At 39.7% G+C, this 24677-nt stretch overlaps 1 protein-coding gene across 2 annotated transcripts in view; it reads left to right on the top strand.

Moving 5' to 3' along the window:
- Nucleotides 1-24677, top strand: part of alk (ALK receptor tyrosine kinase) — a 510023-nt gene that overhangs the window by 212958 nt on the left and 272388 nt on the right. For both annotated transcript variants that reach the window (XM_077238337.1, XM_077238336.1), the window contains one exon: nt 8280-8426. In XM_077238337.1, the coding sequence (XP_077094452.1) occupies nt 8387-8426 (40 nt within the window). In that variant the 5' untranslated portion in view covers nt 8280-8386. The remainder of the gene's footprint in view (nt 1-8279; nt 8427-24677) is intronic.

Below are 24677 nucleotides of genomic sequence, written 5' to 3'. Positions count from 1 at the left end.
GTCGTCTTCTAGGCAGAACTGTGGATCGTACCACACAAGTCTTGTACATGACCATTCATCACATAGTTATAGGCATCTAAAGATTTATATGCCCTCAGTTTCTCTTTACGCTCGGTTTCTCTATCGGATGGGTGTAGAAGTCAGGCCACATTAAGATAAAATTGGATTTTATCCAGTCATTGTTAAAAAACAACCTAACAAAACTTGCAAACTAACGTTAGGGAAGTGGCCAAAGGGATCGTTCTGCATCCACCTAAGCTCCGCCCTCAAAACAACGTCACCATGTTTACCAACTGAAAAGGGGTCTATATGCTTATTTAAAAAAATAAGCGAGGCTCCGGTGGGAAGAAAACCGGAAGTGTCGCCTTTAATCATAGGAGAGTCGCGAATGCGATGGCGTATTGTTGTGTTTAATGTAGAAATTAGTTATTCTAAAAATGTACATACATTTCTTTCACACTTTAGACTATATACAATGAAAATCATTTATATATTTTTTTTTTCAGAAAGTAAAAAAATAAGCAGGAACTATATCTACATAATCCTATATTGGATATTAACATCCAATAGTGTAAATCGCAGCAGCAGCTTCAGGTTGGTAGTCCAAGGCATTGTTGTTTATCTTTAATTCCGGGGTTCTTCCCACCGGAGCCTTGCTTTCGATTTCAAAATAACGGCTGCGTGAAATAAGTGTATAGCTAAGCTCCAGAAAATCAGTAATGAGGGAGCTTTGACAGTTACAGATTTGAAAAAACAAAAAGCCGGGAATAAAGAACCCTGAACTCTAGAACCATTTCAGCATTATAAAGGGTTCTTCAGGACAAAACGGTACTAAATAGAACTGTTACTATGTGTAAAGAAGCTTTAAAGAACCATATTTTTTTTAGAGTGTAGTGCAATATTCTGCTAATTTTGTGGCATTCATTTGAAAACATTGACTATAATCTTGAAAACTGTACAGGACATGATGCGTTGTGGGAAATACTATTTCAGTCTTTCTACACATTTAATGTGCGATTAAAAAAATCGCATTTACTTCAGTGTAAACAGTTAGTTTTTAATTATTTGTGAAATGTACTTGCAATTTATGTATAAAAAATGCAGTATATTTTTTTTCAGCACACTAATTGAATGGTATTTTTTTTTTATTATTTACGTTTTGTGTAGTAGACCAACATTTTTTTTAAAAGTTGCCAGCCACTGTAAATGTTTTTATAATTTTCCCCAAAATATCATGGCTCCCAGAATTGTGTTGTATGAATATCTGAACATACCATACTGTATATCAAAAGAAAGAACAAGACCTCTGTTATTTTTTTTTTAAATTTAGATTCATGCATTCTTTTTTTAATCAGCATTTAAATGTGGGTTAGTTTAATAAAATAAAATAAATAAAACATTTTGAAGAAAAAGCTTTTTTCCCTCTAAGACTACAGAATGCACAAGCAATGCTTGTATCGCTTGTTTCTGCTCCTATTTTTTTTTTTTTTTTTGCCTGTGTTTTGATCCAAAGATTCAGTACTCTTTCAGAAGATGCATAATGGTGCCCACTACATAACAGTGAAAACAAGGAAAACCATCAATGGCTGGGAAGCTTTGTCTCGTAAATGACAGAAAATGCTGTCAAAGGGCAGAAAAACTTTGCTTTTATTTAACTTATATTTGCTGCTTGAGTTTACTTCGTTACAATGAAGTCCAGTAATGTGCAGTTTTAAAACCACAGATCCTTGATTTTTGGATGCCGCTAACTTTACAATGTTCTTCTGTCAATTAAGTGATTTAGTGTTTTAGTGGGGTAGGGGATGGCAATCTAAAATCTCACTTATAGACGAAAAACAAAGTCAGATTTTTGGGAGAATCAGACTATTTTTGTGTACTACTATTACTACTTAAAGTTGTCTTAGCACATTGAAGTGGAAAAGCAGAAGGAATATAATAATAAACAACAAAAAAAAAAAAAAAAATAACAACAAAAAACTCCATTAAGTCTGAGCTATGAAAGAACATAACCTCTGGTCGATATTTTTTCCTTTGGGATTTGCCTTCCCTAACAATGGAAGCACCAAATTCTGTACCAAGGAAACACTCACACACACACACACACACACACACACACCGTGCAAAAGAACAGAAAACGCGCACATTTGTATGGCACCTGGGGCTTCAACCAGCAGTCCTCTGATAAACAACCTGGTCCCACTGGTGCTTTTAACACTCCGGTGAATACAAGGCGAATGTGTGGTTGGAACATAACACAGTTGGAACGATTTGAAAGTCATTCTAGCAGAATAAACGAATACAGGAATACATGAAAAACCACAGGAAAAGTGTGGGAAATAGCTGTGAACATAATGATCATGCAATTCCTGAAGAATGGATTTGACATTAACATTTATGTGAATAGCAGTGTTAAAATTATTATCATTACAGAGCAATGTGAAAATCGTAGTGACTGTATCTGCATTCACCCGACATTGCATTCTTGCAAATGCTCTAATTTAAGACTCTAAAATCTAGCTGCGTTTACATTTATTAACATTTGCCAGCCTCTTGAAGATAAGGTTTTCATGTAGGGATATTTATTCATTTATGAGTACTTTTATTTCCAATGTTTTCAATGTTTTTTTTTTATTTTTTTTTATTTTTTTACTAACATTTTTCATTTTCATCATTGGTTATCAAGAGGCATGCTTGAAATATGCTGTGTGGGAAAAAAAACAAAAAACATTTTTCTCTTTACAATTTAATAGACCTTCAAAGTTCAAAGCACATTTTAACAGGCTTGATTGATATGATGACTTTTTTGTCCATCTAACTGGGCTAAGAAGCCAATCAAATTACATTACTGACTGAACTTATAACCGATGACATCCATGTCAGTACAAACTGTAATATGGCACAGCTATGATCATTTGTCCTTTTGAAGAGACATTTCATCCGTCACCTCAACAGTCTTTGACCTTAAGCAATACATTTTAATTGTGACTAATGACTTGAATGAGACTGGCGCACGTTGGCTGCCGCTTCTCCGTCCTGCTATTTTAATGTTTTATCCTAATTACTTTTAAATAGTAATACTTTTATTACTACAAGTTCACTTTATCTTCTTAGACACCTCGGAACTGGAAATCACAACGGAATCGCAACGGTAAATGCATGAATGAATAATAACAAGAAGCGGACAGTCTGTCCAGGAAATTTCACGCAAGGCAAACACCAGAGCAAGCAACAAGAGCGCGATTCAGCTACGACCATCGACCAGATGAACAACACTCTGATCGCGATGAAAAGGACATACTTACTTGCTGGAAGCGGACTTGAACTGTGACGCCCGGCATCTGAGTGCGAGCAAGCGCTAACATTAGCTCTGTGCTAGCGCACCGCACCTGAATCATGCCACCGCTCTGCTCCGCACAATAACCTGGATTTCCTTTGTATCACTGAAACTTGGCACAAACCTCTGGACTATTTCTCACTCAACGAAACCACACCCACAGGATATACTTATATGGACAAACCTCGACCTGAGGGGCGGGGAGGTGGTGTCGCTGCTGTGTACAGAAACGATATTAAAACATCCAACATATCCATCCCTGCTACTCAGTCTTTTGAACACATCACTTTCAAACTCGCTGGTCCAACTCCTCTAGTCACTGCTATAATCTACCGTCCTCTCAAACCAAATCCTTCATTTCTCTCTGAGTTTTCTGACTTTTTAACTCAGTTATCTGCCATCTCACCTTCTGTTCTGCTTCTGGGAGATTTCAACATTCACATCGACACTAACTGTAAATCTGCAACTGAATTCCTGGAACTGCTACAATGCTTCAATTTCACTCAACATGTCAACTTTCCTACCCACAGCCGTGGTCACATCCTGGATCTGGTCTGTTCGACGGGTCTCACCATACCCCACCTCTCCAGCTCTAACCTTAACATCTCTGACCATATGGCAATCATCATGAACATTGATCTCCCTATTTTGACCAAGAACAAACGCACAATCTCCTTCAGAAATCTTAAATCCATCTCCACTCCTGCCCTTTCAGCCTCTCTTGTCAGCAAATTATCCTCTTCCCCCCCACCGCGGACCCCTCCGACATCACCAACTATTACAATGAAACACTCTCCTCCTGTCTCGATAAACTGGCTCCCATCAAAACTAAAACTGTCTCATTCACTCACTCTGCTCCCTAGTACACTCCGGTTCTGCACAAAATGAAATCCCGTAAGCGTCAGCTTGAAAGACTCCTTCGGAAAACTGGTTTAACTGTTCATCTACAAGCCTACACTGATCACATTCAGCAGTATAAGGAAGCTCTCAACACTACCCGGTCCACTTACTACTCGCACCTCATACACTCTGGTTCCACTAACCCCAAGGCTCTCTTCTCCACAGTAAATAAACTTCTCAAACCCAGTGACAATACCACCAACTCATTCACAATTGAAAAAATGCAACTCTTTTCTTTCTTGTTTCCAGACTAAAATTGACACCATTTACAACAATCTGTCCTCTTCTTCTGTCATCACTATCTGCCCTCCCACTTCGTCATTTGTCCCTCCCCCCTTCACTTCTCAGTCCCTGTCTCAGTTTTCCCCTGTGTCGCAAGGGGAGCGGTCCAAAACTGTATCAGGAATGAAATCATCTACATGTGTCCTGGACCCCATTCCATCCAACTTCATCAAGGACTGTCTACCGGCTATCTCCACACTCATCGCAGATATCATTAACTCCTCCCTCAACTCTGGCTCAATCCCCCCTCCACTCAAACTGGCCGCTGTCACCCCCATCCTCAAAAAACCCGGACTCAACCCCGACATCATGTCAAACTTTCGGCCCATCTCGAATCTCCCCTTTCTGTCTAAAATACTAGAACGCACTGTCGCCAAACAACTTAAAACTCACCTCTGCTCAAATGACCTTTATGAACCATTTCAATCTGGTTTCCGATCACATCACAGCACTGAAACAGCTCTCCTCAAAGTCACTAACGACATCCTCCTCTCTGCAGATGCTGGTCATCTCACCATCCTCATCCTCCTTGATCTAACTGCGGCTTTTGACACTATCAACCACACCATTCTTCTGGCTTCAATCATATCTCACTGACAGACAACAATTCATCTACATAAACAACTGCACCTCTTCCACTGCTCCACTGCCCCAAGGCGTCCCCCAGGGTTCGGTGCTCGGTCCTCTCTTCTTCATAATATACCTGCTTCCCCTTGGCAATATCATTCACCACCATGGTCTCAACTTTCACTGCTATGCCGATGATGTTCAGCTCTAAATCTCCACTAAATCCATCACCTCTGCCACCTACTCCACTATCAACAGATGCCTCACCGACATTAAATCCTGGATGAACACCAATTTCCTTCAACTCAACTGCAAAAAAACAGACATGATCATCATCGGTCCCAAACCCATCACTAAAACCATTCACAGTTTCTCCCTCACTGTTGACACCTCCACCCTGTCTCCATCCCCTCACAGTCGTAACCTCTGAGTCATCTTTGACAATAACCTCTCCTTTGAACACCACATCAAACAACTACTGCAATAGCATCCTGTACGGCATAACCTCCAAAACCTTAAATAAACTCCAATACATCCAGAACTCTGCTGCCCGTCTGCTTACCCACACCCGCACCCGTGACCACATCACCCCTGTCCTCAGGAACCTCCACTGGCTCCCGGTCCCACAACGAATTCAATTCAAAATCCTCCTCCTCACACACAAAGCCCTCCATAACCAGGCCCCTGCCTACCTCAGTGACCTGCTCTGCCGCCACAACCCACCTCGCAGCCTCCGCTCATCTGATGCCAACCTCCTGACTCCACCTCCCAGGACCAAGCACCGAACCTGGGGTGACAGAGCCTTCTCTGTTGCTGCCCCCTCCCTCTGGAACTCTCTCCCAAAACAAATCCGTGACTGCACTGACCTTCCAACATTCAAATCACTGATAAAAACTCACCTTTTTAAAATTGCTTTTAATGTTTAGCTTAGTACAGTGTGTTTCCTTTTTGTGTGTATTTATTTGATATTGTTCTTGCTGCTTTTGTGATTTTTTTTTTTTTTGTAAAGTGTCTTTGAGTACTCAGAAAAGCGCTTGTCAAATAAAATGTATTATTATTATTATTATTATTAATTAGATCCATCTGAAGATGAGGTAACAGATGTGAGAACAGGCGACAATCAGTCTATATACAACTGGCAAACAGCTAAACAAGTTGAACTTTTTCAGAATATTGTCATGTCAGAACGTTAAGAGAATTATAATTAAAAAGGTTGGTTTAGATTGTGAATCAATTGAGTTCGTTCACAATTTACCAGGTAAAAATCACAATTTACAGTAAACTATGGTCACCTTCTTTTTTGATCTCCAGTCAATAAATCTTCAGTAAACACTACAAGTGAACCCTTTAACTTAAGCAAGCTTACTCACAGATCATAACTTCAAATTAATTTAGATTTGAATGTAACGGAATGTGATGTATGATGAGTGAGCCATTTACTTGGAAATTAGTCAGACTCCACCAGTTTGACCTCTTCAGGCAGATTTTCGGACCTGTTGCGAGCAAGATAGGCTGTAATCAGCTTTGACAGAATAATCAGCCAATCATAGTGATGCAAAGACCATGATTGGCGGGTTTTATCACATTGACAGTGTAATGAGTTAATCATAGTGCGATGGAGGCATTGCCTTCTCTCACGATATGTTTTGCTTCGCATGCCACACTTTAGGATCTCGATGAAAACAGTGAGTTCGGGGGAGCACACAAAATTGCTGCCTCCCTCTGAAACTGCTGGTCTTACTGTTGGATTGTATTATTTTTTTATTTTTTTTTTTAATCATGCTTCACAGAGTTGTGTATGTTTTTTTGTAATATTTTATTTCATTTTTGCCTTCTCAGAGAAAGTGCACATTCCATATTTAACTGCTTAAATATTTTCTTTTGGACTTTCATAAGCCTGAAAATGCTAGCTTTGAAATTAGCATTAGACAGACATAGAAATGTGCTATTTTGTTATGAAGATGAGGTCATAACATAGTATTGTGCATTGTTACTATAATTTTTGTAAGAAGAAATAAAATTGTTGGTGTTTTACTGCCGCTAGTGTTCATTTCAGCTGGAAATTGCAGTGAATTGCATGTGTAGGTATTTTTTTGAAGTTTTGTAAAAATTTAGGTATAGCCTAGATAAAAAAAAGTAGCTTTAAACCTATTTTGGTTTGCTGGTCTCAACTGGTTTAAGATGGTTTAAGCTGTGCAGCTGACTTAGCCTGACCAATTGAAGAGTGCCCAAAACTCCGCCAACAGACCAGCCTGGGTTGCGTTTCCAAAAAGCATCGTTAACCAACTATGGTTGCAAATTCCATCATTATCAGCATAGTTGGTGTTTCCCGAAACCAATGAACATTTGCAAACAGCATCGCAAAGTTGGAGCAACAGCTCTCGGCCTGTGGTTAGAAGCAGAGTTTCTTGTTTATTACTAATAAATCCTTATCTTGAGCCAAATAAGCAAGCTGACATTCAGTACAATCTATATCTTTTATTTCAAATATGCTCAAATGTCAGTTACATCTTTTAGTTTGTCAAGAGATTTAAAGCTGGGTTTTTGAAGCGTGTGCGTGTGTATATGCTCTAGAACGTAAGAACGAGCCTATGATCGAATCTGGAAATAACGTAAAATAACTGAGAACAAAAAGAATTAGTCCTTAGATGCCATGTCCGTAATTTATAGCAAAAAATATAGCATTAATTCGATCTGAAACAAATTAATAAAAATATTATTATTCCACCACCTGCGTCACATCATTAACCAATATGGTTCAACGTCAGATTTGCGACAATGGGGTTTCGGGAAACAGTTGCTAACTGATCTCTTAAATGTGCATTGTACTGGTAGTTAAGCAGCGAGTTATGTTGTTGTATAGGAAACACACCCCTGATTAGGTTTGGAGACCAATGTACTAGAAGGTTAATGAGTGTGTTTTAATGGAGATTCATTTCTTAATGTCTAGCAGCAGAGGTCTTTAACCCTGCTCCAGGATACCTTCTGTCCTGCAAAGTTTATTTCCAACCGGCTTCATCTCACACGCCTGTGATTTTCAAGCCATCCTGAAGAGCTCGACTAGCAGGTTCAGATTTGTTTGATTATGGAGCTAAACTGTGCAGGACAGTGAGTCCCCAGGAGGAAGACTGAAGGCCTACAAAACTGTAGTCTACAGAACAAATATTAGTCAAATATTTTTCTTCTTCTTTTCCAGATTGCACTTCAAAGGGAAAGTCATGTGACCGTGGGCCTGCTGGATATTATCCTGAGTTCGCCTGGAGTTTAACATCAGCGGAGGACTCCTGGGCCAAAGACCAGACAATGGCAAAGACAAAAGCAAGTTCCCAGGGGTGGGAGGAAGGTAAAGTTATTCCATTTTACACTGTAAAACACGCTTTCCCAACATTGTGCAATGTGTGGCAAGATCTAAAGTTTTTTTTATTAAAGTCAAAATACCAAAATAAGACCGAATCAACCTGACTACATTTGGTTACAACAACTAATGGCATTTTAGGGGTCTTGTTAGGTGAAATATCCCCATATGGTATTGACTGCACAATTTTATTTTTAGTGCAACTTTAACTGAGAGCTCCCATCTTTATCCAGAGCTATGTTTGAGGTATTTTTAATTCCCAGACACATCTGACAAATAAATTAATTATGAGAAGTTAAAAGGGGCTTTCATTAAGTCTCTCATATCCACCTAAAGCAAAATCAAAAAAAGTTTTCCATTACAACTTTCCATGAAGTCCTCTTCTTCACAAACTTTGGTGGTGTGACCTGGTTGAGTAAACTATCGAGCAGAACGGAGAACTTCACCGTGTACAGTACAGTAACAATCATCATTTCATCTTTTCTCAGGGAGAAAAAGCGAGTTGAAATGAGGCAGAATGGAAATGATATGAATAAGAGCCAGAATAAAAGAGAAATGGAAGGGGAAAAGTGTGGAGCAAGAGTTAAGAAAGCCTCATTAGAGAGTCAGGTTGCAGAGAGGCTGGAATTACGAACTCTTCAGGCGCACATCATGCACTTGAAAGACAAATGCAGGAGTTCCACTCATTATAAAATGTTCAATCATTGGCTCCATGTGTTCTCTTGTTCTTTTCACACATACAGTACAACAGCTCGGCAGGAATCCCACACATTATAAAATGATCATGCTCTGCAAAATGAAAAAGAAACTACAATGTAGATCGAAGTCTCTTTTTGTGAACAAAACACTCTTGAACATTATTCTGCAATTTAAAGGTTTCAAAATAAATAAGTAAATACATAAAAATAAAACGAAATAAACCAAACAGCCCGAAAAGTACTTGTGAGTTGACCCATAAGTTGAGATGTAGATATAGCATATTCATAACGTTTTTATTTTTCTGCAGGCCAGTGGAAATACCTGATAAGAGATTCATTTATAGGTGTTTCTTTAACTATAAACTATTTTATTTTACAGAATTAGATTTTTATTTACTACTTTTCCTTGTCCAAGACCAAGACTCTCAATCTCAAAATATGATACTCCATCATAAATATATTATTCATTAATTATTTAAATTATGATAATGAAATTGAGTCCTTAGTGTTTAAATATCAGTTGTGTGAGCATATTAGAATATATAAAATGCTAGCAATGAAAATGAGCTTTTGGCTAATAGTACTTTTTAAAAAGGTGTCATTTCCCTCACAAAATGAACGGTGATTTGAGATGGGATGGAACAGCCTGGGCTCATTCTCAATAAGTAGTCATTAATACATAACATTTACAAGTGCAAAACTTACATTTTTGTACGTTTAAAAGATGCTGAAACATACCATTTGTATTGACAGCATTTAAATGTAAACCTTTTTACGTATTTACAGTTTAAGAAACATATCATAAATATATTTGTATAATTGTGCTTTTACTATTTTATAGATAAATTGTAGTTCACTTAACCCTACCCCTTAACCCAAACATAACAATTTTATAGAGAATATACATATATATATATAAAGCATGATATACAGAAATATATTTATGAAAATGACACTTTTAGTAACAATATAGCATTAAAAGGATATTTTGAGCCACGAATCTCACTCCTATATCTAAACCTACCCATAACCTTTTCTTAAAAAAATATGTACAGTTTTATATATATATATATATATATATATATATATATATATATATATATATATATATATATATAAAACATAAACAGACAAGTGGAATCACAACACTGTATTTATTGCAAAAATGTCTAAAGCGATTCCATTTTTATGTATTATGTATGAGAACGAAGTAAGTGTACTGTACGTCTGGTAGAACTAAACTTTCCACTTTACGTGAAAAATACACAGGAATACTCATGAGATCCGGATGGCCGGAAATTTGTTTATGATGTTTAACGGAATTTAGAATTCAAAAGAACAGTATTTCTCATGTGATGCATGTGAATCCATGTTGGACATTGCAGACAACTAATGTTCGTATTTGAAAAGTGTTTTTTTTTAAGGGAGTTCAACTCTAAGCCCATGTTAAAGTAGTTGAAGATACAGCTTAATCAACATGAGTAATAACATTAAGAGAAGAGGTCATTTATTTCTGCTACTATGTTCTTCAAAATGACGAAGGGCTGTAAAGATTTTCTGAGAATAACAGCCTAGCAATACCAGCAGGAAAAGCGCTGATGCACTTGGTTGGAATGAAAATGAAAACATACAGGCCAAATCATTCCTGCCCTCTTTCAGCGAATGATTACGCTCACCTCCTCTCCATATGTCCTCAGGCATATGGGTTTATATGTGAAGGGAAATAGAGGATGAAAAGTTTGATGAATGCAGAGAGTTAAATGCCAGGGCTATTTACCTTTCTATTGGCTGGTGCCCTAACATTCTTTGGAGACTTGTTGTAGTGGATGGCTGTCACCAGGGAAGGCTGAGCAACCTGGGAACGAAGTGGCTTTTGGGGAGGTCAGTGTAATGAGGCGAATTAGGTTAGGTCATTGCAGGAATTCAGTTATATTTGAAGGCTAAGACCTCTGATAGTATTTCTTTGGTTTTGGTTTTAAAATAAGTTTTAACCCCTCTAAGATCTTTAGCCTTTGGAAGATCAAACAAATGAGTTTTGGAAACGTTGTGGAAAAAGATCAGCATCTCTTTGACATAGTGTCTTCTCTAATGCAGCTCAACCAGGCCTTGCTCCCTTTTTTGCATATTCTATGGGCACGGATTATTTAAATTAGTAACATTGTGACTTCATTATATCCAGAAAAATCACGTTGTAGTCCAAATGAGCCGTTCGTTGGAGTTCTTGAAAATGGGATTCTGTTCAATAAAATATCTCCCTTTGGAGTGGACTTGCAGACCTTTTTTATGCACAAACAGCAACATTGCACACTAACTTAAGGTAAACAAGTGGAAAAGCATAATAGAACCCCTTTAAAGGTGAGTAAATTACAACATTTTCATTTTTGGGTGAACTATCCCTTTAATAAATGGCTATAACTCGGGGTCCTGGGGGATAGGACTCTGTGGGTGTGTACAATCTTGCAAAATACTGGCACAGATTAATGTGGAGTTGACGTTTACCCCATTAGCATGCTTAACACCATTAATGAAAGCAATATAGAGCTCATTATTTCATTATTTGAATAGCAAACTGAAGCAGTCAAAGCCCGGGATGATCACAGAACATTAATTCCACAGCAGCTTTAGGAGTCTATGGACACAGGGGAGTTTTCGTACTGCATGCCCAGAGAACAGGTGGTGGCGAGCGGAACTGGTACAGATCACTGCTGAGATGAGACAATTATTCATAGATCTTCACCAGAAGAAAACATTACCTCAAAGCTTGGTTAAATTCCAGCCTTTGGACAAATCATTAAAGGGAATTTGTGTCATTTCTGCACAAGCAGAGTCACCAAACAAAGTTTTTTACATTCACCATGTGTTCAACATGACACAATAATGTCACCCAGTATTTCTTGCTCCAAATTAAAGCAAACTTCATAGAAATAATTAATTTTAGATTAAATAACTTAACAAAATTGCTTGACTTTTAATACTTTTTTGGCTATATAATAATTATATATTATTTATATTTTATAAACTGTCAACAGTAAAACTTTGACTGTAAGCATTGGCAGATCTGAAATCCTATTGGTTTATAATTATTAATTAAAATGAATGGTGGACAATTAATAATACGTTTTTAACTGTAAATATAATGTAAATAAGCTTCCAAATGAATGTATACAAGTTTATTTATTAAATGTTTGTTTGTTTTTTGTTAGCTTATTAATATATACATTATGAACTATATAACCTGCATCACTTTGGATTTATGAATGTTCTTTTGATATTCAGGAAAAAAAATTAATCAAAGAACTCAGGATCAAACCCTGAATTGACAAAGAATGTTAATAGCTTTGTGAAACCATTGAAACCGAAATAAACTTGATTGATTTTTTTCGGTTCTGTCAACTCAAAACCAATTTTGTTTGTTAAACTTTCTTCGTGAGACAGGCCTTTAGTCAAAATGCTCAAACAAATGGAATACCATCAACCTACAGCTTATTTATTAGCTTATACTTAATAGCTTACTTATTTTTTTTCCCGACCACAGCTTTATGTGCAATATTTAAACATCAACAAAATTACATACATCATCATTAAAAACTTCTTAAAATCCAAGTGGGCTATTTTCTGAGGCATTTTCTGATAAAATATTTTGGAAAGCAAGGCTATCATGGATTGATTACTTCTTTGCATGCATCTTCTGTTTTCAAGGATAGTTGCACTTGCATATTCTCAGCCTAGAAGTGGTCACACAGAGATTACAGCGAAAATGATTGAGCATTGACTTTTAATCATGCATGCAGAGTCTAGACAACATCAGCTGGCTAAGGAAAACTGGAGTTGAACCCTGTACTGCCAAGGTGGTTCAGTTGATTTGTTTGCACAGGCTGAAGTGCTTTGAAGCAGACCGCCGCTCTTTGTGATTCCAGGGATGCCCAACAATGTAGGGTTGAAGTGTGTTAGTCTCTGCGTATGCACCATGTTTTTTAATGGAGTCCATGAAGAACCAAACTAGCCCTGGGATTGAGGGCTTAGACACATTTGCATGGATATAATTAATGGTTGTTTACCTGCTTTAGGGATCTTTCGTGTTGGCCAAAAAACAAACTGTATTCTATCCATAGTACACAACCACAAAAAAAAATAAAAAAAAATTGCACAGTACACTTGGGTGAAAACATCTAATTTTGTTTTGACAAAAGAAACCAGCACCACAGTATGACATTACTAGTTGTGCCACATTGATAAAATATATCTGACCTCTGGACCAACTGTCTCCCATCAACAGCTCGACTTTATCTTCACCCAGCACGACATGGACATCACAGCTTTTCTTTTTCATTCGCCCTGGCTTTTCTTCTTAATCAACCTCGGATTGTGAAACTAAGTTTGTGTGGTGAGAATTGCAGGTTGACGTCTACACAGGTTGGATCGAGGGAGGCAGCAGAACAAACACAGAGCATCTGCGGTCGCTTGTCACTCTAGTGTCCCAGAAGGATGTTTGATCTCCAGTTTAATATTTCCCTCATCATAACATTAAACAGATTCTTAAATTTTCAGATGGCATGATAGTTTTATAATTGAACAAAATTACATGGTATGTGCACATCTAAAAAAAAATAAAAAGATCAAAAACATTTATCTTAATAAAAGAATAAAGAACAGCAAACTGTCAGAACTTTTATAATAATAATAATAATAATAATAATAATAATAATAAACTTTATTTTATATAGCGCCTTTAAAAAGTATCTCAAAGCGCTTCACAAGAACATAATAAAACAAACAATTAAACAATGCATTACTGACAGAAAAACTTAATAAAATACAAAATAAAAACATTATGAAATATAGGATTAATAATAATAATTCAACATTTTTCAACAATTTTGTAAAAGCGACCCAAAACAAATAAGTTTTAAGTGATGATTTAAAAACACTAACAGTTTCTGCTTGCCTAATCTCAATAGGCAGGGAATTCCAGAGTTTTGGAGCATTCGACGAAAAGGCCCTATCACCCATGGATTTTAGTCGGGTATGCGGAACAATTAAAAGGCCAGCTTCCAAAGAACGGAGATCACGTGCTGGTGTGTAGGGTGTTGAAAGTTCAGTTAGATAATGAGGTGTCAGTCCATGCAAGGCCTTATAAGAAAGCATTAAGATTTTAAAATCAACACAGAATCTGACAGGGAGCCAGTGTAAAGATTCAAGTACCGGAGTAATATGATCCCTTGTCCTGTTTCCAGACAGAATTCGAGCGGCAGAATTTTGTACCAACTGAAGTTTGTTAAGGGTAGCTTTTGAAACCCCAGCCAACAAAGCATTACAGTAATCGATACGAGAAAGAACAAAAATGTTAATTAGCTTTTCAGCCACAGGGAGTGACAACATGGGATGTAATCTGGCTATATTTTTTAGATGAAAAAATGATGTCCTGACAGTACTCTGACAATGAGGAACAAAAGTCAAATTATTATCAAATATCACCCCCAGATTTTTTAATTTAGTCTGAAATTTAAGTGTAGAACCTTCTACACTAAATGTGGGGGAACCAGCCTTCCGTAGCTGGTGAGGTGAACCAATGAGTATCACTTCCGTCTTGTCACTGTTTAGACATAAAAAAATTCTAGATATCCATTCTTTTATCTCAGAAATTCAAAAGGAAAGATGAGACACAGCCACACTTACATCAGGTTTTGAATGTATATAAACCTGGGTATCATCTGCATAAAAGTGAAAACTGAGTCCAAGTGATTTTAAAAGTTGACCAAGAGGATAAACGTATATGTTAAAAAGTATAGGGCCCAGGATAGAACCTTGAGGGACACCAGAATGCACTACACCAATAGCAGACCTGAAACCACCCATAGCAACAAACTGCTTTCTATTAGAAAGATAGGACTTAAACCAGCTTAGTGCAGTATCAGAAACACCAAAAACAGATTCTAACCGAGCAAGTAAAATATTACGATCAACAGTGTCGAAAGCGGCACTAAGATCAAGAAGAAATATAGCTGCAAGCAGCCATTACCGGGGCCAAGCGCAAGAAGCGGAAACAGATGCCATCATGGGTGGGATTGGCAGACCAACTGCAGCAAGGAGCAATTAAAGACATTTTAAGAGAATTTTTGCAAAATGGCTGAAAAATCATATATAAAGTAACTTATAAGATGATTTAATGGTTTATCACTTTCAACAAATAGGTGGCGCAGTTACGAAATCGATTTGATGTGGTCAGAGTGAGGTGACAATGACACATACAAAGTTTGGTGTCAAAATGTCAAGGCATTGCAGAGATAAAGCCTGAATAGTCATTTTGGCAGCATGCCTCAACTTTGATGCTGTGGTATACGAAAAAAAGGGTTTGTCTATCAACACGAAATCCATAACTTTTAATCGGCACGGTATGGAGATGACACGATTCGATTTTGGTGAAAATCGGACGAATGGTCTAGGAGAAGTTCGAAAAAGAAGGTTTTGAAAGTAAATAAAGATGGCGGACAGGAAGTTCGTCCAAATACGTCAAACTTGGTATCTATGTTCTCGGCATGACCCAAGGAATCTATTAAGACCAGTGTCATTACAATAAGCACATTTAAAAAAAAGTTATTAGCATTTTTGGAAATGTAATTTTAACTTTTGACCAACAGGTGGCGCTGTCTTGAAATCTTTTGAGTACCTTCAAGGCAAGGTGCTGGTAACAAATTCTGAGTTTCATAATGTTACAGCAATGTGTTCATTAAGTATAGCATTTCACATCACAAAACTGCATTGAAATCAATGGGATTTTCATGTTTTGTTCTATTATAGCGCCACCAAGAGGCAAAATCTCACAATTTTTTTTCATGTGTCCTTGGAATGAGCCCATACATGTGTGTGCCAAATTTGGTGAAAATATCTCAATTCGCTTCGGAGTTTTAGACATTTATATGAAAAAAAGCATCAAAAATGACTGACACGTGACTTTGATTTGATTTTACTACCCCTTACCATCAATATTTTGGCATTTGGGCTCTCACATACAGTTAACAAGCTATGGTTCCAAACTTCTGACGGTGGTTTCGTCTCGATCGGACTAGCGGTTTCGAAGATATCGGCAAATGTTTTTTAAGCGCTAAATCACAACGCTACACAAACCGTAAGTTGAAACCTAGCATGTTTGGTATCTGTGGACTCGGCAAGGATTCAGGACCTCAACGAGATGACTCCCGTGAAAATAAGTCAACCACAGCCAGAGTTATAAGCATTTGAAAAATAAATTTTACCACTAGGTGGCGCTGTTTCGAAACTTCTCAGGCTCCTTCAGGGCATCGTACCGATGACCCATACCGAGTTTCGTAACAATTCGTTCATGCGTTCAAAAAATACAGCATTTTAGCACATAATTCAAAATGGCCGACAGCCAAAATGGCCGATCTGGGAAAATTCGATATCAGTCGACTCGGCATGACGCCCTGAATCTACAGAGACCACTTTTATGATTTTTGGACAAACCGTTCAGAAGTTATGAGCGAAAATAGCCGTTTTTCATATCTCCGGACCAGTAGGTGGCGCTGCGCCGAAACGCAGCATGTAGCCTCAGGTCATGCTTGTGATGACATGTACCAAGTTTGGTCTGAATACGATTAAGCGTTGCGGAGATACAGCCTTACGTCTGTTTTCGCAAGCGCTACGTAAAATTTGTTTGCGCGTTTATCGAAAGTGGTTTGACGAATCGACTTGAATTCCATAACTTTTTGTCGGCACTGCCTGGAGATGATCTGGTGCAATTTTGGTGAGAATCGGACAAACCGTCTAGGACGAGTTCGCAAAAGTAGGTTTTTTGGACAATTCAAAATGGCGGCCATATTTTTATGACGGAAAATGACGTCATAGGGTGCGATCGAATCGTCATGAGCTCAGGAATCAGAGGAAAAAGGAATTTTGTTGATAGGCCTAACGGTTCAAAAGTTATTAGCATAATAAAAGTGAAACTTTGGACAGGTGGTGGCGCTAGAGGCAATGAGTTAGAGACACCAAAATTGGTGCAATTACTGTTGGGACTGTCCTCTATCAGAATGTCAAACCGGAACAACTTTCCCGGACACGGTTCTAGGGGCTGCCATAGACGCCCAGTCGGAAGAAGAAGAAGAAGAAGAAGAATAATAATAATAATAAGAACCGGAACAGATACAATAGGTGCCTCCGCACCTTCGGTGCTTGGCCCCTAATAAAAATAGAGCGACTGCCGGAATTGGAAGCGATTAACAAGTCATTAGTAACCTTAACTAATGCTGTCTCAGTGCTGTGTAGTTTACGGAAAACTGATTGAAGGGGCTCATAGAGATTATTTGCAGCTAGATGGGAGTGCAATTGAACAGCAACAATTCGCTCTAAAATTTTGGCAAGAAAGGGAAGATTGGAAATGGGACGGAAATTATTTAGATTGTCAACGTTTGTTTTTTGTTTTTTTTGGTACAGGAGTCAAAGCAGCAGTTTTAAATGTTACTGGCACCACACCAGTGCACAGAGAATCATTTATAATATTCAGCACAATAAGACATAAAATAGCAAAACATGATTGGAACAGACAAGTTGGTACAGGATCAACTATGGAAGTGGCAGCTTTCATTTTTGAAACCTCATTACAAAGAGAATGAAGGTCCAATATGGAAAAATTTGATAGAGGGGTACCAGAAAATTCAGGAGTGATTGTGTGAGAAAAATGTGAAGGAAGAGTAGAAATGATACATTTACGGAGGTTATCAATCTTTGAGCTAAAAAAAAATCAAGAAACCTATTACAGAGGTGAGTCGAAGCTGGAGCAGTTGAAAAACTGTTACATTTAAGAAGTTTGTTAATAGAATAAAACAATTGTTTTGGGTGATTCTGATTATTATCAATTATCTGTGCAAAATAAGCAGACCTGGCAGATACAATTTGGGTCTTATATTCAAGTAAGTGATCTTTCCAAGCCTGGTGAAAGACAGTCAAGCCGGCACCTACATACGGCACCTACGCTCCATTGTACGACAGGCTGTCTTCATAGCACGCAGGTTTTCATTGTACCAAGTAGAGGGTCGCCAAAAGGAAACCTGACGTGATTTCAAAGGCGCAAATAAGTCCAGGCCAGACGAAAGAACAGAATTTAACATGAGAACTTTGTCCTCCAGAGCATCAGATGAAGAAAATGCGTTCAAGGAAGAACCAATAAAATCTAAAAAATCAGAGGGTTCAATCAATCTCCATTTGCGATAGTTAATAATGCGAGAAGAGGTAGTGTTTATATCAGGCAGTTCCATATTAAAAAAGATAGACAGATGATCAGACAGCCCCAAGTCTGAGGTGTACAACTGTGACACAAATGAGCCGTTTAAAATCACCAAATCAAGAGTATGGCCTTTATTATGTGTAGGACAGTCCACGAGCTGGTTCAAATTGAAGCACTCCAATAAAAATAAAAACTATTTTGTTGTTATGGAATCTTTTTTGTCCATATGGATGTTAAAGTCCCCCAAAATTAAAGTTCTCTCAAATTTGAGGCATAGCAAGGACAACATATCTGCAAATTCAGATAGAAAGTCTTTATTTTTCTTAGGAGGCCTGTAGACTGTAGCTATGGCAGTGGAAATGTGGGCAGGTACACTCAAAACAAGACATTCAAATGAGTTAAACTGTGGAACAACCACAGGACTCAAGCTGAGATGGTTATTATATAGCTCAAGAATACCCCCACCTCTTCCGGAGGAACACGGGAGATCAAATAAGCCATATCCAGCAGGAGTAAGTTCATTAAAGAGAACACCATCTGACTCTTTGTGCCAGGTTTCCGTTAAACACACAAGATCCAGTTTACGTTCTGTAATAATGTCAGATAGTATAATAGCCTTGTTATTGACAGATCATGTATTGAAAAGCGCCGAGTTTACCAGACGGGGAGCAGTTAAAACCAGAGAAGCAACCTGGCGCTTGGGAAACGATAAGTTGTTGGAATTAACCCCCCTAGGCCTGCCCAACAGCGTTTGGGATTTGCGCAGAAATGCAGGACAAGCAACGGAGGATGCAACAGTGGATGTAACAGATGAGAAGGAAAAGCTGCGTCTTGAAGAGCGATGAATATAACTCGTCGGTCGTAGTATTCCAGCTTGACTGCAGAGAGTGTATGTGTCATTCGCCAGATAAAAGTTACCTTTAAGGTTCGTCAGTTGGCGAACAGTGTACCTTAGGGCCATGTTGGAGAAGTCCACACCAGCCGGGACTTCACAGTGGTGCAAATCCTGGGAGGGACAGCAGAAGAGGCGATTCCAGCGAAGAACAGTCAGTGATAAAAGCAGTAATCCAAAGAGTGAAACGTAATTCCACATCATATAAGCAGTAATCCAACGGGTGAAGCGTAATTCCTCCTCACAATAAAATAGCCATTCTTCGCAGACTCCAAAACTCTTAATGAATGCTCATCAATAACAATAATAAAAACAATAAAAACAAACGGATGAAAGGAGCGGCAGCCAAAACGCGCCAGCGTACCCTTCCAATCAGATCTGCTTCAACAGCTTCAACAGCTTATACTCTGGAGAGTATTTTTGACCCTTTCTGTGTTTGTCAGGTAGACCCCCCTACCTAGGGTTATGTGCATTGGGTTATTTTGACTTGGGACAGTGTAATGAGGCCCTTGGTCACTCTATGGACGCATTTACACAGCAGGTTTTGATGCTCAATTCCGATGTATTGACTATATCCGATTTATATAAATGACCAGCTTACATCTTCTTTTAAAAGTGAATATATATCATGGCCTAATAGTAAGAGGCAGACTGGTAACCCAAAGGTTGTGTGTGTGTGTGTGTGTGTGTGTGTGTGTGTGTGTGTGTGTGTGTGTGTGTGTGTGTGTGTGTGTGTGTGTGTGTGTGTGTGTGTGTGTGTGTGTGCATGACTCCTAATGTGTGTACACTAACTTGTATGGGTTAAATGCAGAGGACTAATTTCAAGTAAGGGTTACCATAATTGGCCTTCACATGTCACTTTATTTTTTATTTTTTTGCTTTCACTTGGAGAAACAACCCATTGTAGACATACTGACCTGGAAAAGCTTAGGCCAAAAAGGAAGCAAAAATGGCACAATATGCGATGGACACAGATTAAATTATAATACATGCTTTCCGCACAACCTTAAAAGGTCTGTAAAACATTGGTCCTCAGCATGAATCCACTGGGTTGAGCCTTTATCCTCCATTGTGCCACTGAAAAGAGTTAAGTGATCGTGGTTGCTGTCCACCTGAGTTGATGCCATTCACCACCGTCGCTATTTCAATGACATATGACTCACATTGACAGGGGAATATCTGATCTGGATCTGTATTCTTACAGGGCAGATGCAATGCACATACTGTATCTGATTCATATCAGATTTATTTCCACTTATGAATGAGACCTGAAACTGATCTGAGAATATCAGAATCCACATGCTTTTTTCCTGCTTACATGTTCGTGGGTCATTTCTGATCTGTGCCACATGGGGGGAAAAAATTGGAATTGGGTCCCTTGAACCATGCAATGTAAATGTGGCCTTAGAAGCCCTTGAGGGCCTCAGCCATATCTCTGCTTCAGAAAATCATAGAGACCAAATATGATAACTTTTCACATAGGCTAGTGTACAGAGGCTCAACATGACCCTTTGGGGTCCCAAGGGGGCCCTGCGATATCTTGGCACCAGAACATGGGAATGAGCTATATTCACTTTTGGCAGTGTATACAGCAAAGTTATGCACCTTTACAATTATTGGAATCTTTAACTTATTTTTGAATCTTTTTGCAAAAAAAAGTAAAAAATAAATAAAACGGTTGCCATTTATATTTTGGTTGCCAGATTTGGTTGCCAGAACTTTACCTTAAAAATACAGTTGCAACAGACTTAACTTAAACAAATCATGAATTTAATTAAATGAGCAAGTAACCAAAAGGATTTAACCTTTCTTTTAACCTTTAAAATATACAATACTTACAAACCACCTTAAAACACAGGTGTTTTAAGGAGAAAGATAAAAGATGAATCAAAGTTTATTACAAGTAGCTTTCTTCTACAAGTCGAGGTAGATACTAAAATATAGACTATGCACAGTGTCAGATACAAACTCTCATGGTAACGCATGATACAAAAATTATACAATAAAGTTTCATTTGAAAACATAAGGTGTAACATAAAACCCTAATGTACTGAACATAGCTTACATTTGATGTTTTTCATTTAAATGAGGAGAGTTCTTATAAGCTGTCACATAATTCTGGGGATATCAATTTAATTATTATTATTATTATTATTTTATCTGTAAATTTTGTATAAGACGACTTGTTCTTTTTCACTTTCCAAATACGTACATTTAAATTAAATGTCCCATAAGATCCATTACACTTTTTCACTGTATATTGTAAGAGAACATCCCATTAACCAATTAAGTTTTTCCCCTTAGCATTTTGACAGTGTGCAATTCTGTCCTGTTTAGTTCCTAATATAAATAATTATTGTGTGTGTATAGTTAATAGTAAAGCTGTCAAGCGTTGCTGTAGTGACAGGGCTCAGGAGAGTATTTCAAAACCAGTCTTTAATCTAATGATTCAGAGCAAGAATATTCACTAGCAACAACTTAAAACTCAGACGACACAGAACAATGAACAGTGGAAACTAAGGGAGCGTTTACACGACAACGATGTTGATGCATGCTCATGATGTCACTGTTTTCACAAATTCACGTTTTTGTTGTTTACATGGAGATGGTAAAAGTGTAACCTCGGTTCTCTCTAGAAGAGGGAACGAGTATTGCGTAAGTTGCTTACGCTACGGGGTAAATTTTCCTTAATTTTCCATTTATTGTCAAAGCAGTGCAGCAGCCAGCAGGCCTAGAGCAGGCAATCTTGCGTGCTCACTGGCTGCCCTGCGGCAACTTCTGCCGCCTACCACTGAGCCTCGCGCGTGACGTCGCCCCCTCTACGTGTCACAGCCCGCCAAAATGGGGGTAGCTTAGCGTCAGGCTCGGAGGCTGCGTCACTGGTTTCATCAGCTGAAGTGAAAATCGCTCGTGACGCCTGCACGGTCGGGTTACGCAATACTCGTTCCCTCTTCTAGAGAGAACCGAGGTTACGTATGTAACCAAGTACGTTCTCTTACGAGAGGTTCTCTCGTATTGCGTAAGTTGCTTACGCTACGGGAACCCTTTGTCAACGCCGTGCGTGCCCAGCATTCACTTCATGAGTCCCAGGGATTCCCGGGGAACATAGATAAGTGGGAAGCAAGTGGCCAGCAATGCGGGCCAGCACATGTTATAAGCACATATAGGGTATACAGAGCGGCGTTGCCGGTCTATATAAATATTCACCATACAGTGCAGCTCAACCAGGAGAGCTAAGGTCGCATGAGAGTAGTCTGCGCATGATAAATCTGGGCAGGACATACACACTGCTCATACTGACAGAAGTCTAGCCTGCAGGGCGGGAACTTCCAGGTTATAAAACCTAACAAATGTGGACGGGGAGGCCCAGCCCGCCGCGTCACAATTGTCCTAAATGGAAATCCCGCTGGACCAAGCCGATGACGAGGCCACGCCTCTGGTGGAATGAGCCCTGACGCCGAACGGGCATTGCAGACCTTTAGACACATAAGCGGATGCAATAGCATCCACTATCCATCTGGACAGGCTCTTTTTCGAGGCGGCGAGACCTTTGGTGCACCCTCCAAACGAAACAAAGAGCTGCTCCGAGCGCCTGAAAGGGGCGGAGCGCGTAATGTAAGCCCTCAAAGCCCTGACAAGGCAGAGGAGATTAACATCGCTCTCACTATAGGATGCTGGCAGAGCCGATAGATAAATGACCTCCGCTCTGAAGGGAGTGCCTATCACCTTAGGGACGTAGCCATGCCTTGGTTTAAGGATGACTTTAGAGTCATTTGGTCCAAACTCAAGACACGCAGCGCTAACAGACAGCGTGTGTAAGTCCCCCACACGTTTAACTGATGAAAGAGCTGTCGGAAAAACGGTTTTGAGCGAGAGGTACTTTAGGTCCACGGAGTCTACCGGTTCAATGGGGAAAGCTTTTAGGGCCTCTAGGACCAAGGGAAGATCCCACATGGAAACCGACGGGGGTCGTGGGGGATACATCCTCCTGGCTCCCCTAAGGAAGCGGATGACCAGCTCGTTCCTTCATATTGACTGGCCGTGCGTTGATTTAGCGAATGCTGCAACGGCCGCCACATAAACTTTATGCGTGGAGGGGGACCTGACCCTGTCCAACAGCTCTTGAAGGAAACTAAGCAACCACGATACCCCACATGTCCATGGGTCCAGATTTCTATCGGCAGACCATTTGTAGAACACAGACCATTTAGACGCGTAGAGCCGCCTCGTAGAGGGAGCTCTGGATTGCGTAATCGTGTTCATCACTCCTTCTGGCAAGACAACGGGTATCCATCGATTAACCATACATGCAGAGACCAGCGCTCTGGATAGGGATGCCAGATTGAGCCGCGGGCTTGAGAGAGGAGATCTCTCCTCACCGGAATCTGTGTGTGGCAGCTGCGTCAGCTCCGGGAACCAGATTTGGTTCTCCCATTGCGGGGCTATAAGAAGCACCGAGTGGCGCGTATCCCTGATCCTCTTGATTACCTGTGGTAACGGAGAGACCGGAGGGAAAGGATGGATTGAGAGGCTGGGCCAGATTTGGGCCATTCCCCTGGGGGAACGCTGTTCCTGGACAGTTTGTCTGGGCCGTCAGATGGCCTGGCACATGCGCGACTCTCAGCAAACGCAGAATGGGCTGGGACCATATGAGGAGGCGTTCTGTCAGACTGCAGAGATTCCTTGATCTGACACCGCCCTGACAGTTCACGTATGACACCACAGACATGTCCGATTGGACTACAACGTGGTGGTCTCGTATGAGCGGGAGAAAGCGCTTCACCGCGTTCTCAACCGCTATCATCTCTAGACAGTTTATGTGAAGGCATTTCTCTCGGTCTGACCACAGGCCAAATACCGGTCTGCCCTCGAAGAGAGCGCGCCCCAACCTAGGTTGGAGTCGTCCGTCCAGATGACTTTTCGATATGAGATGGCTCCCATCGTCACCCCTCGCTGGTACCAGTTGGCCGCTAACCGAGAGCCCAAGCTCGGTGAGGCACTCAAGCATTCAACCAGAATTGTAGCAGACGCATGCGCAGTAGGCCCAGCTGAAGCACTGCGATACAGCCCATAATTTTTGAAACGTTTTCAGAGAAGCGACGCTGCCCTTCTGGAAAGACGCGGCCAGGTGTCGCACACGGTGCACGCGCTGTGTCAATAAACGGGCCATCATAGCCACAGAGTCCAGTTCTATCCCCAGAAAAGAAACTGACTAACTGGCCAGTAATGAGCTCTTGGTCCAGTTGACCATGAGACCCAGGCTTTCCAGATGACTGAGGAGCACTGTTCTGTGAGATAACATTTCTATCTCTGACTGTGCCAGAATCAGCCAATCATCCAAATAGTTCGGAATCCGCATGCCTGATTTCTCAGGGGAGGGAGAGCCGCGTCCATGCACTTCGTAATGTACA

Source organism: Siphateles boraxobius, unplaced genomic scaffold, assembly GCF_051911475.1.
Source record: "Siphateles boraxobius isolate OS27281-9 unplaced genomic scaffold, OSU_SipBor_1 22, whole genome shotgun sequence".
In the NCBI taxonomy this organism is placed as follows: domain Eukaryota; kingdom Metazoa; phylum Chordata; class Actinopteri; order Cypriniformes; family Leuciscidae; genus Siphateles; species Siphateles boraxobius.
This window is presented reverse-complemented; position numbering and strand designations above follow the sequence as displayed.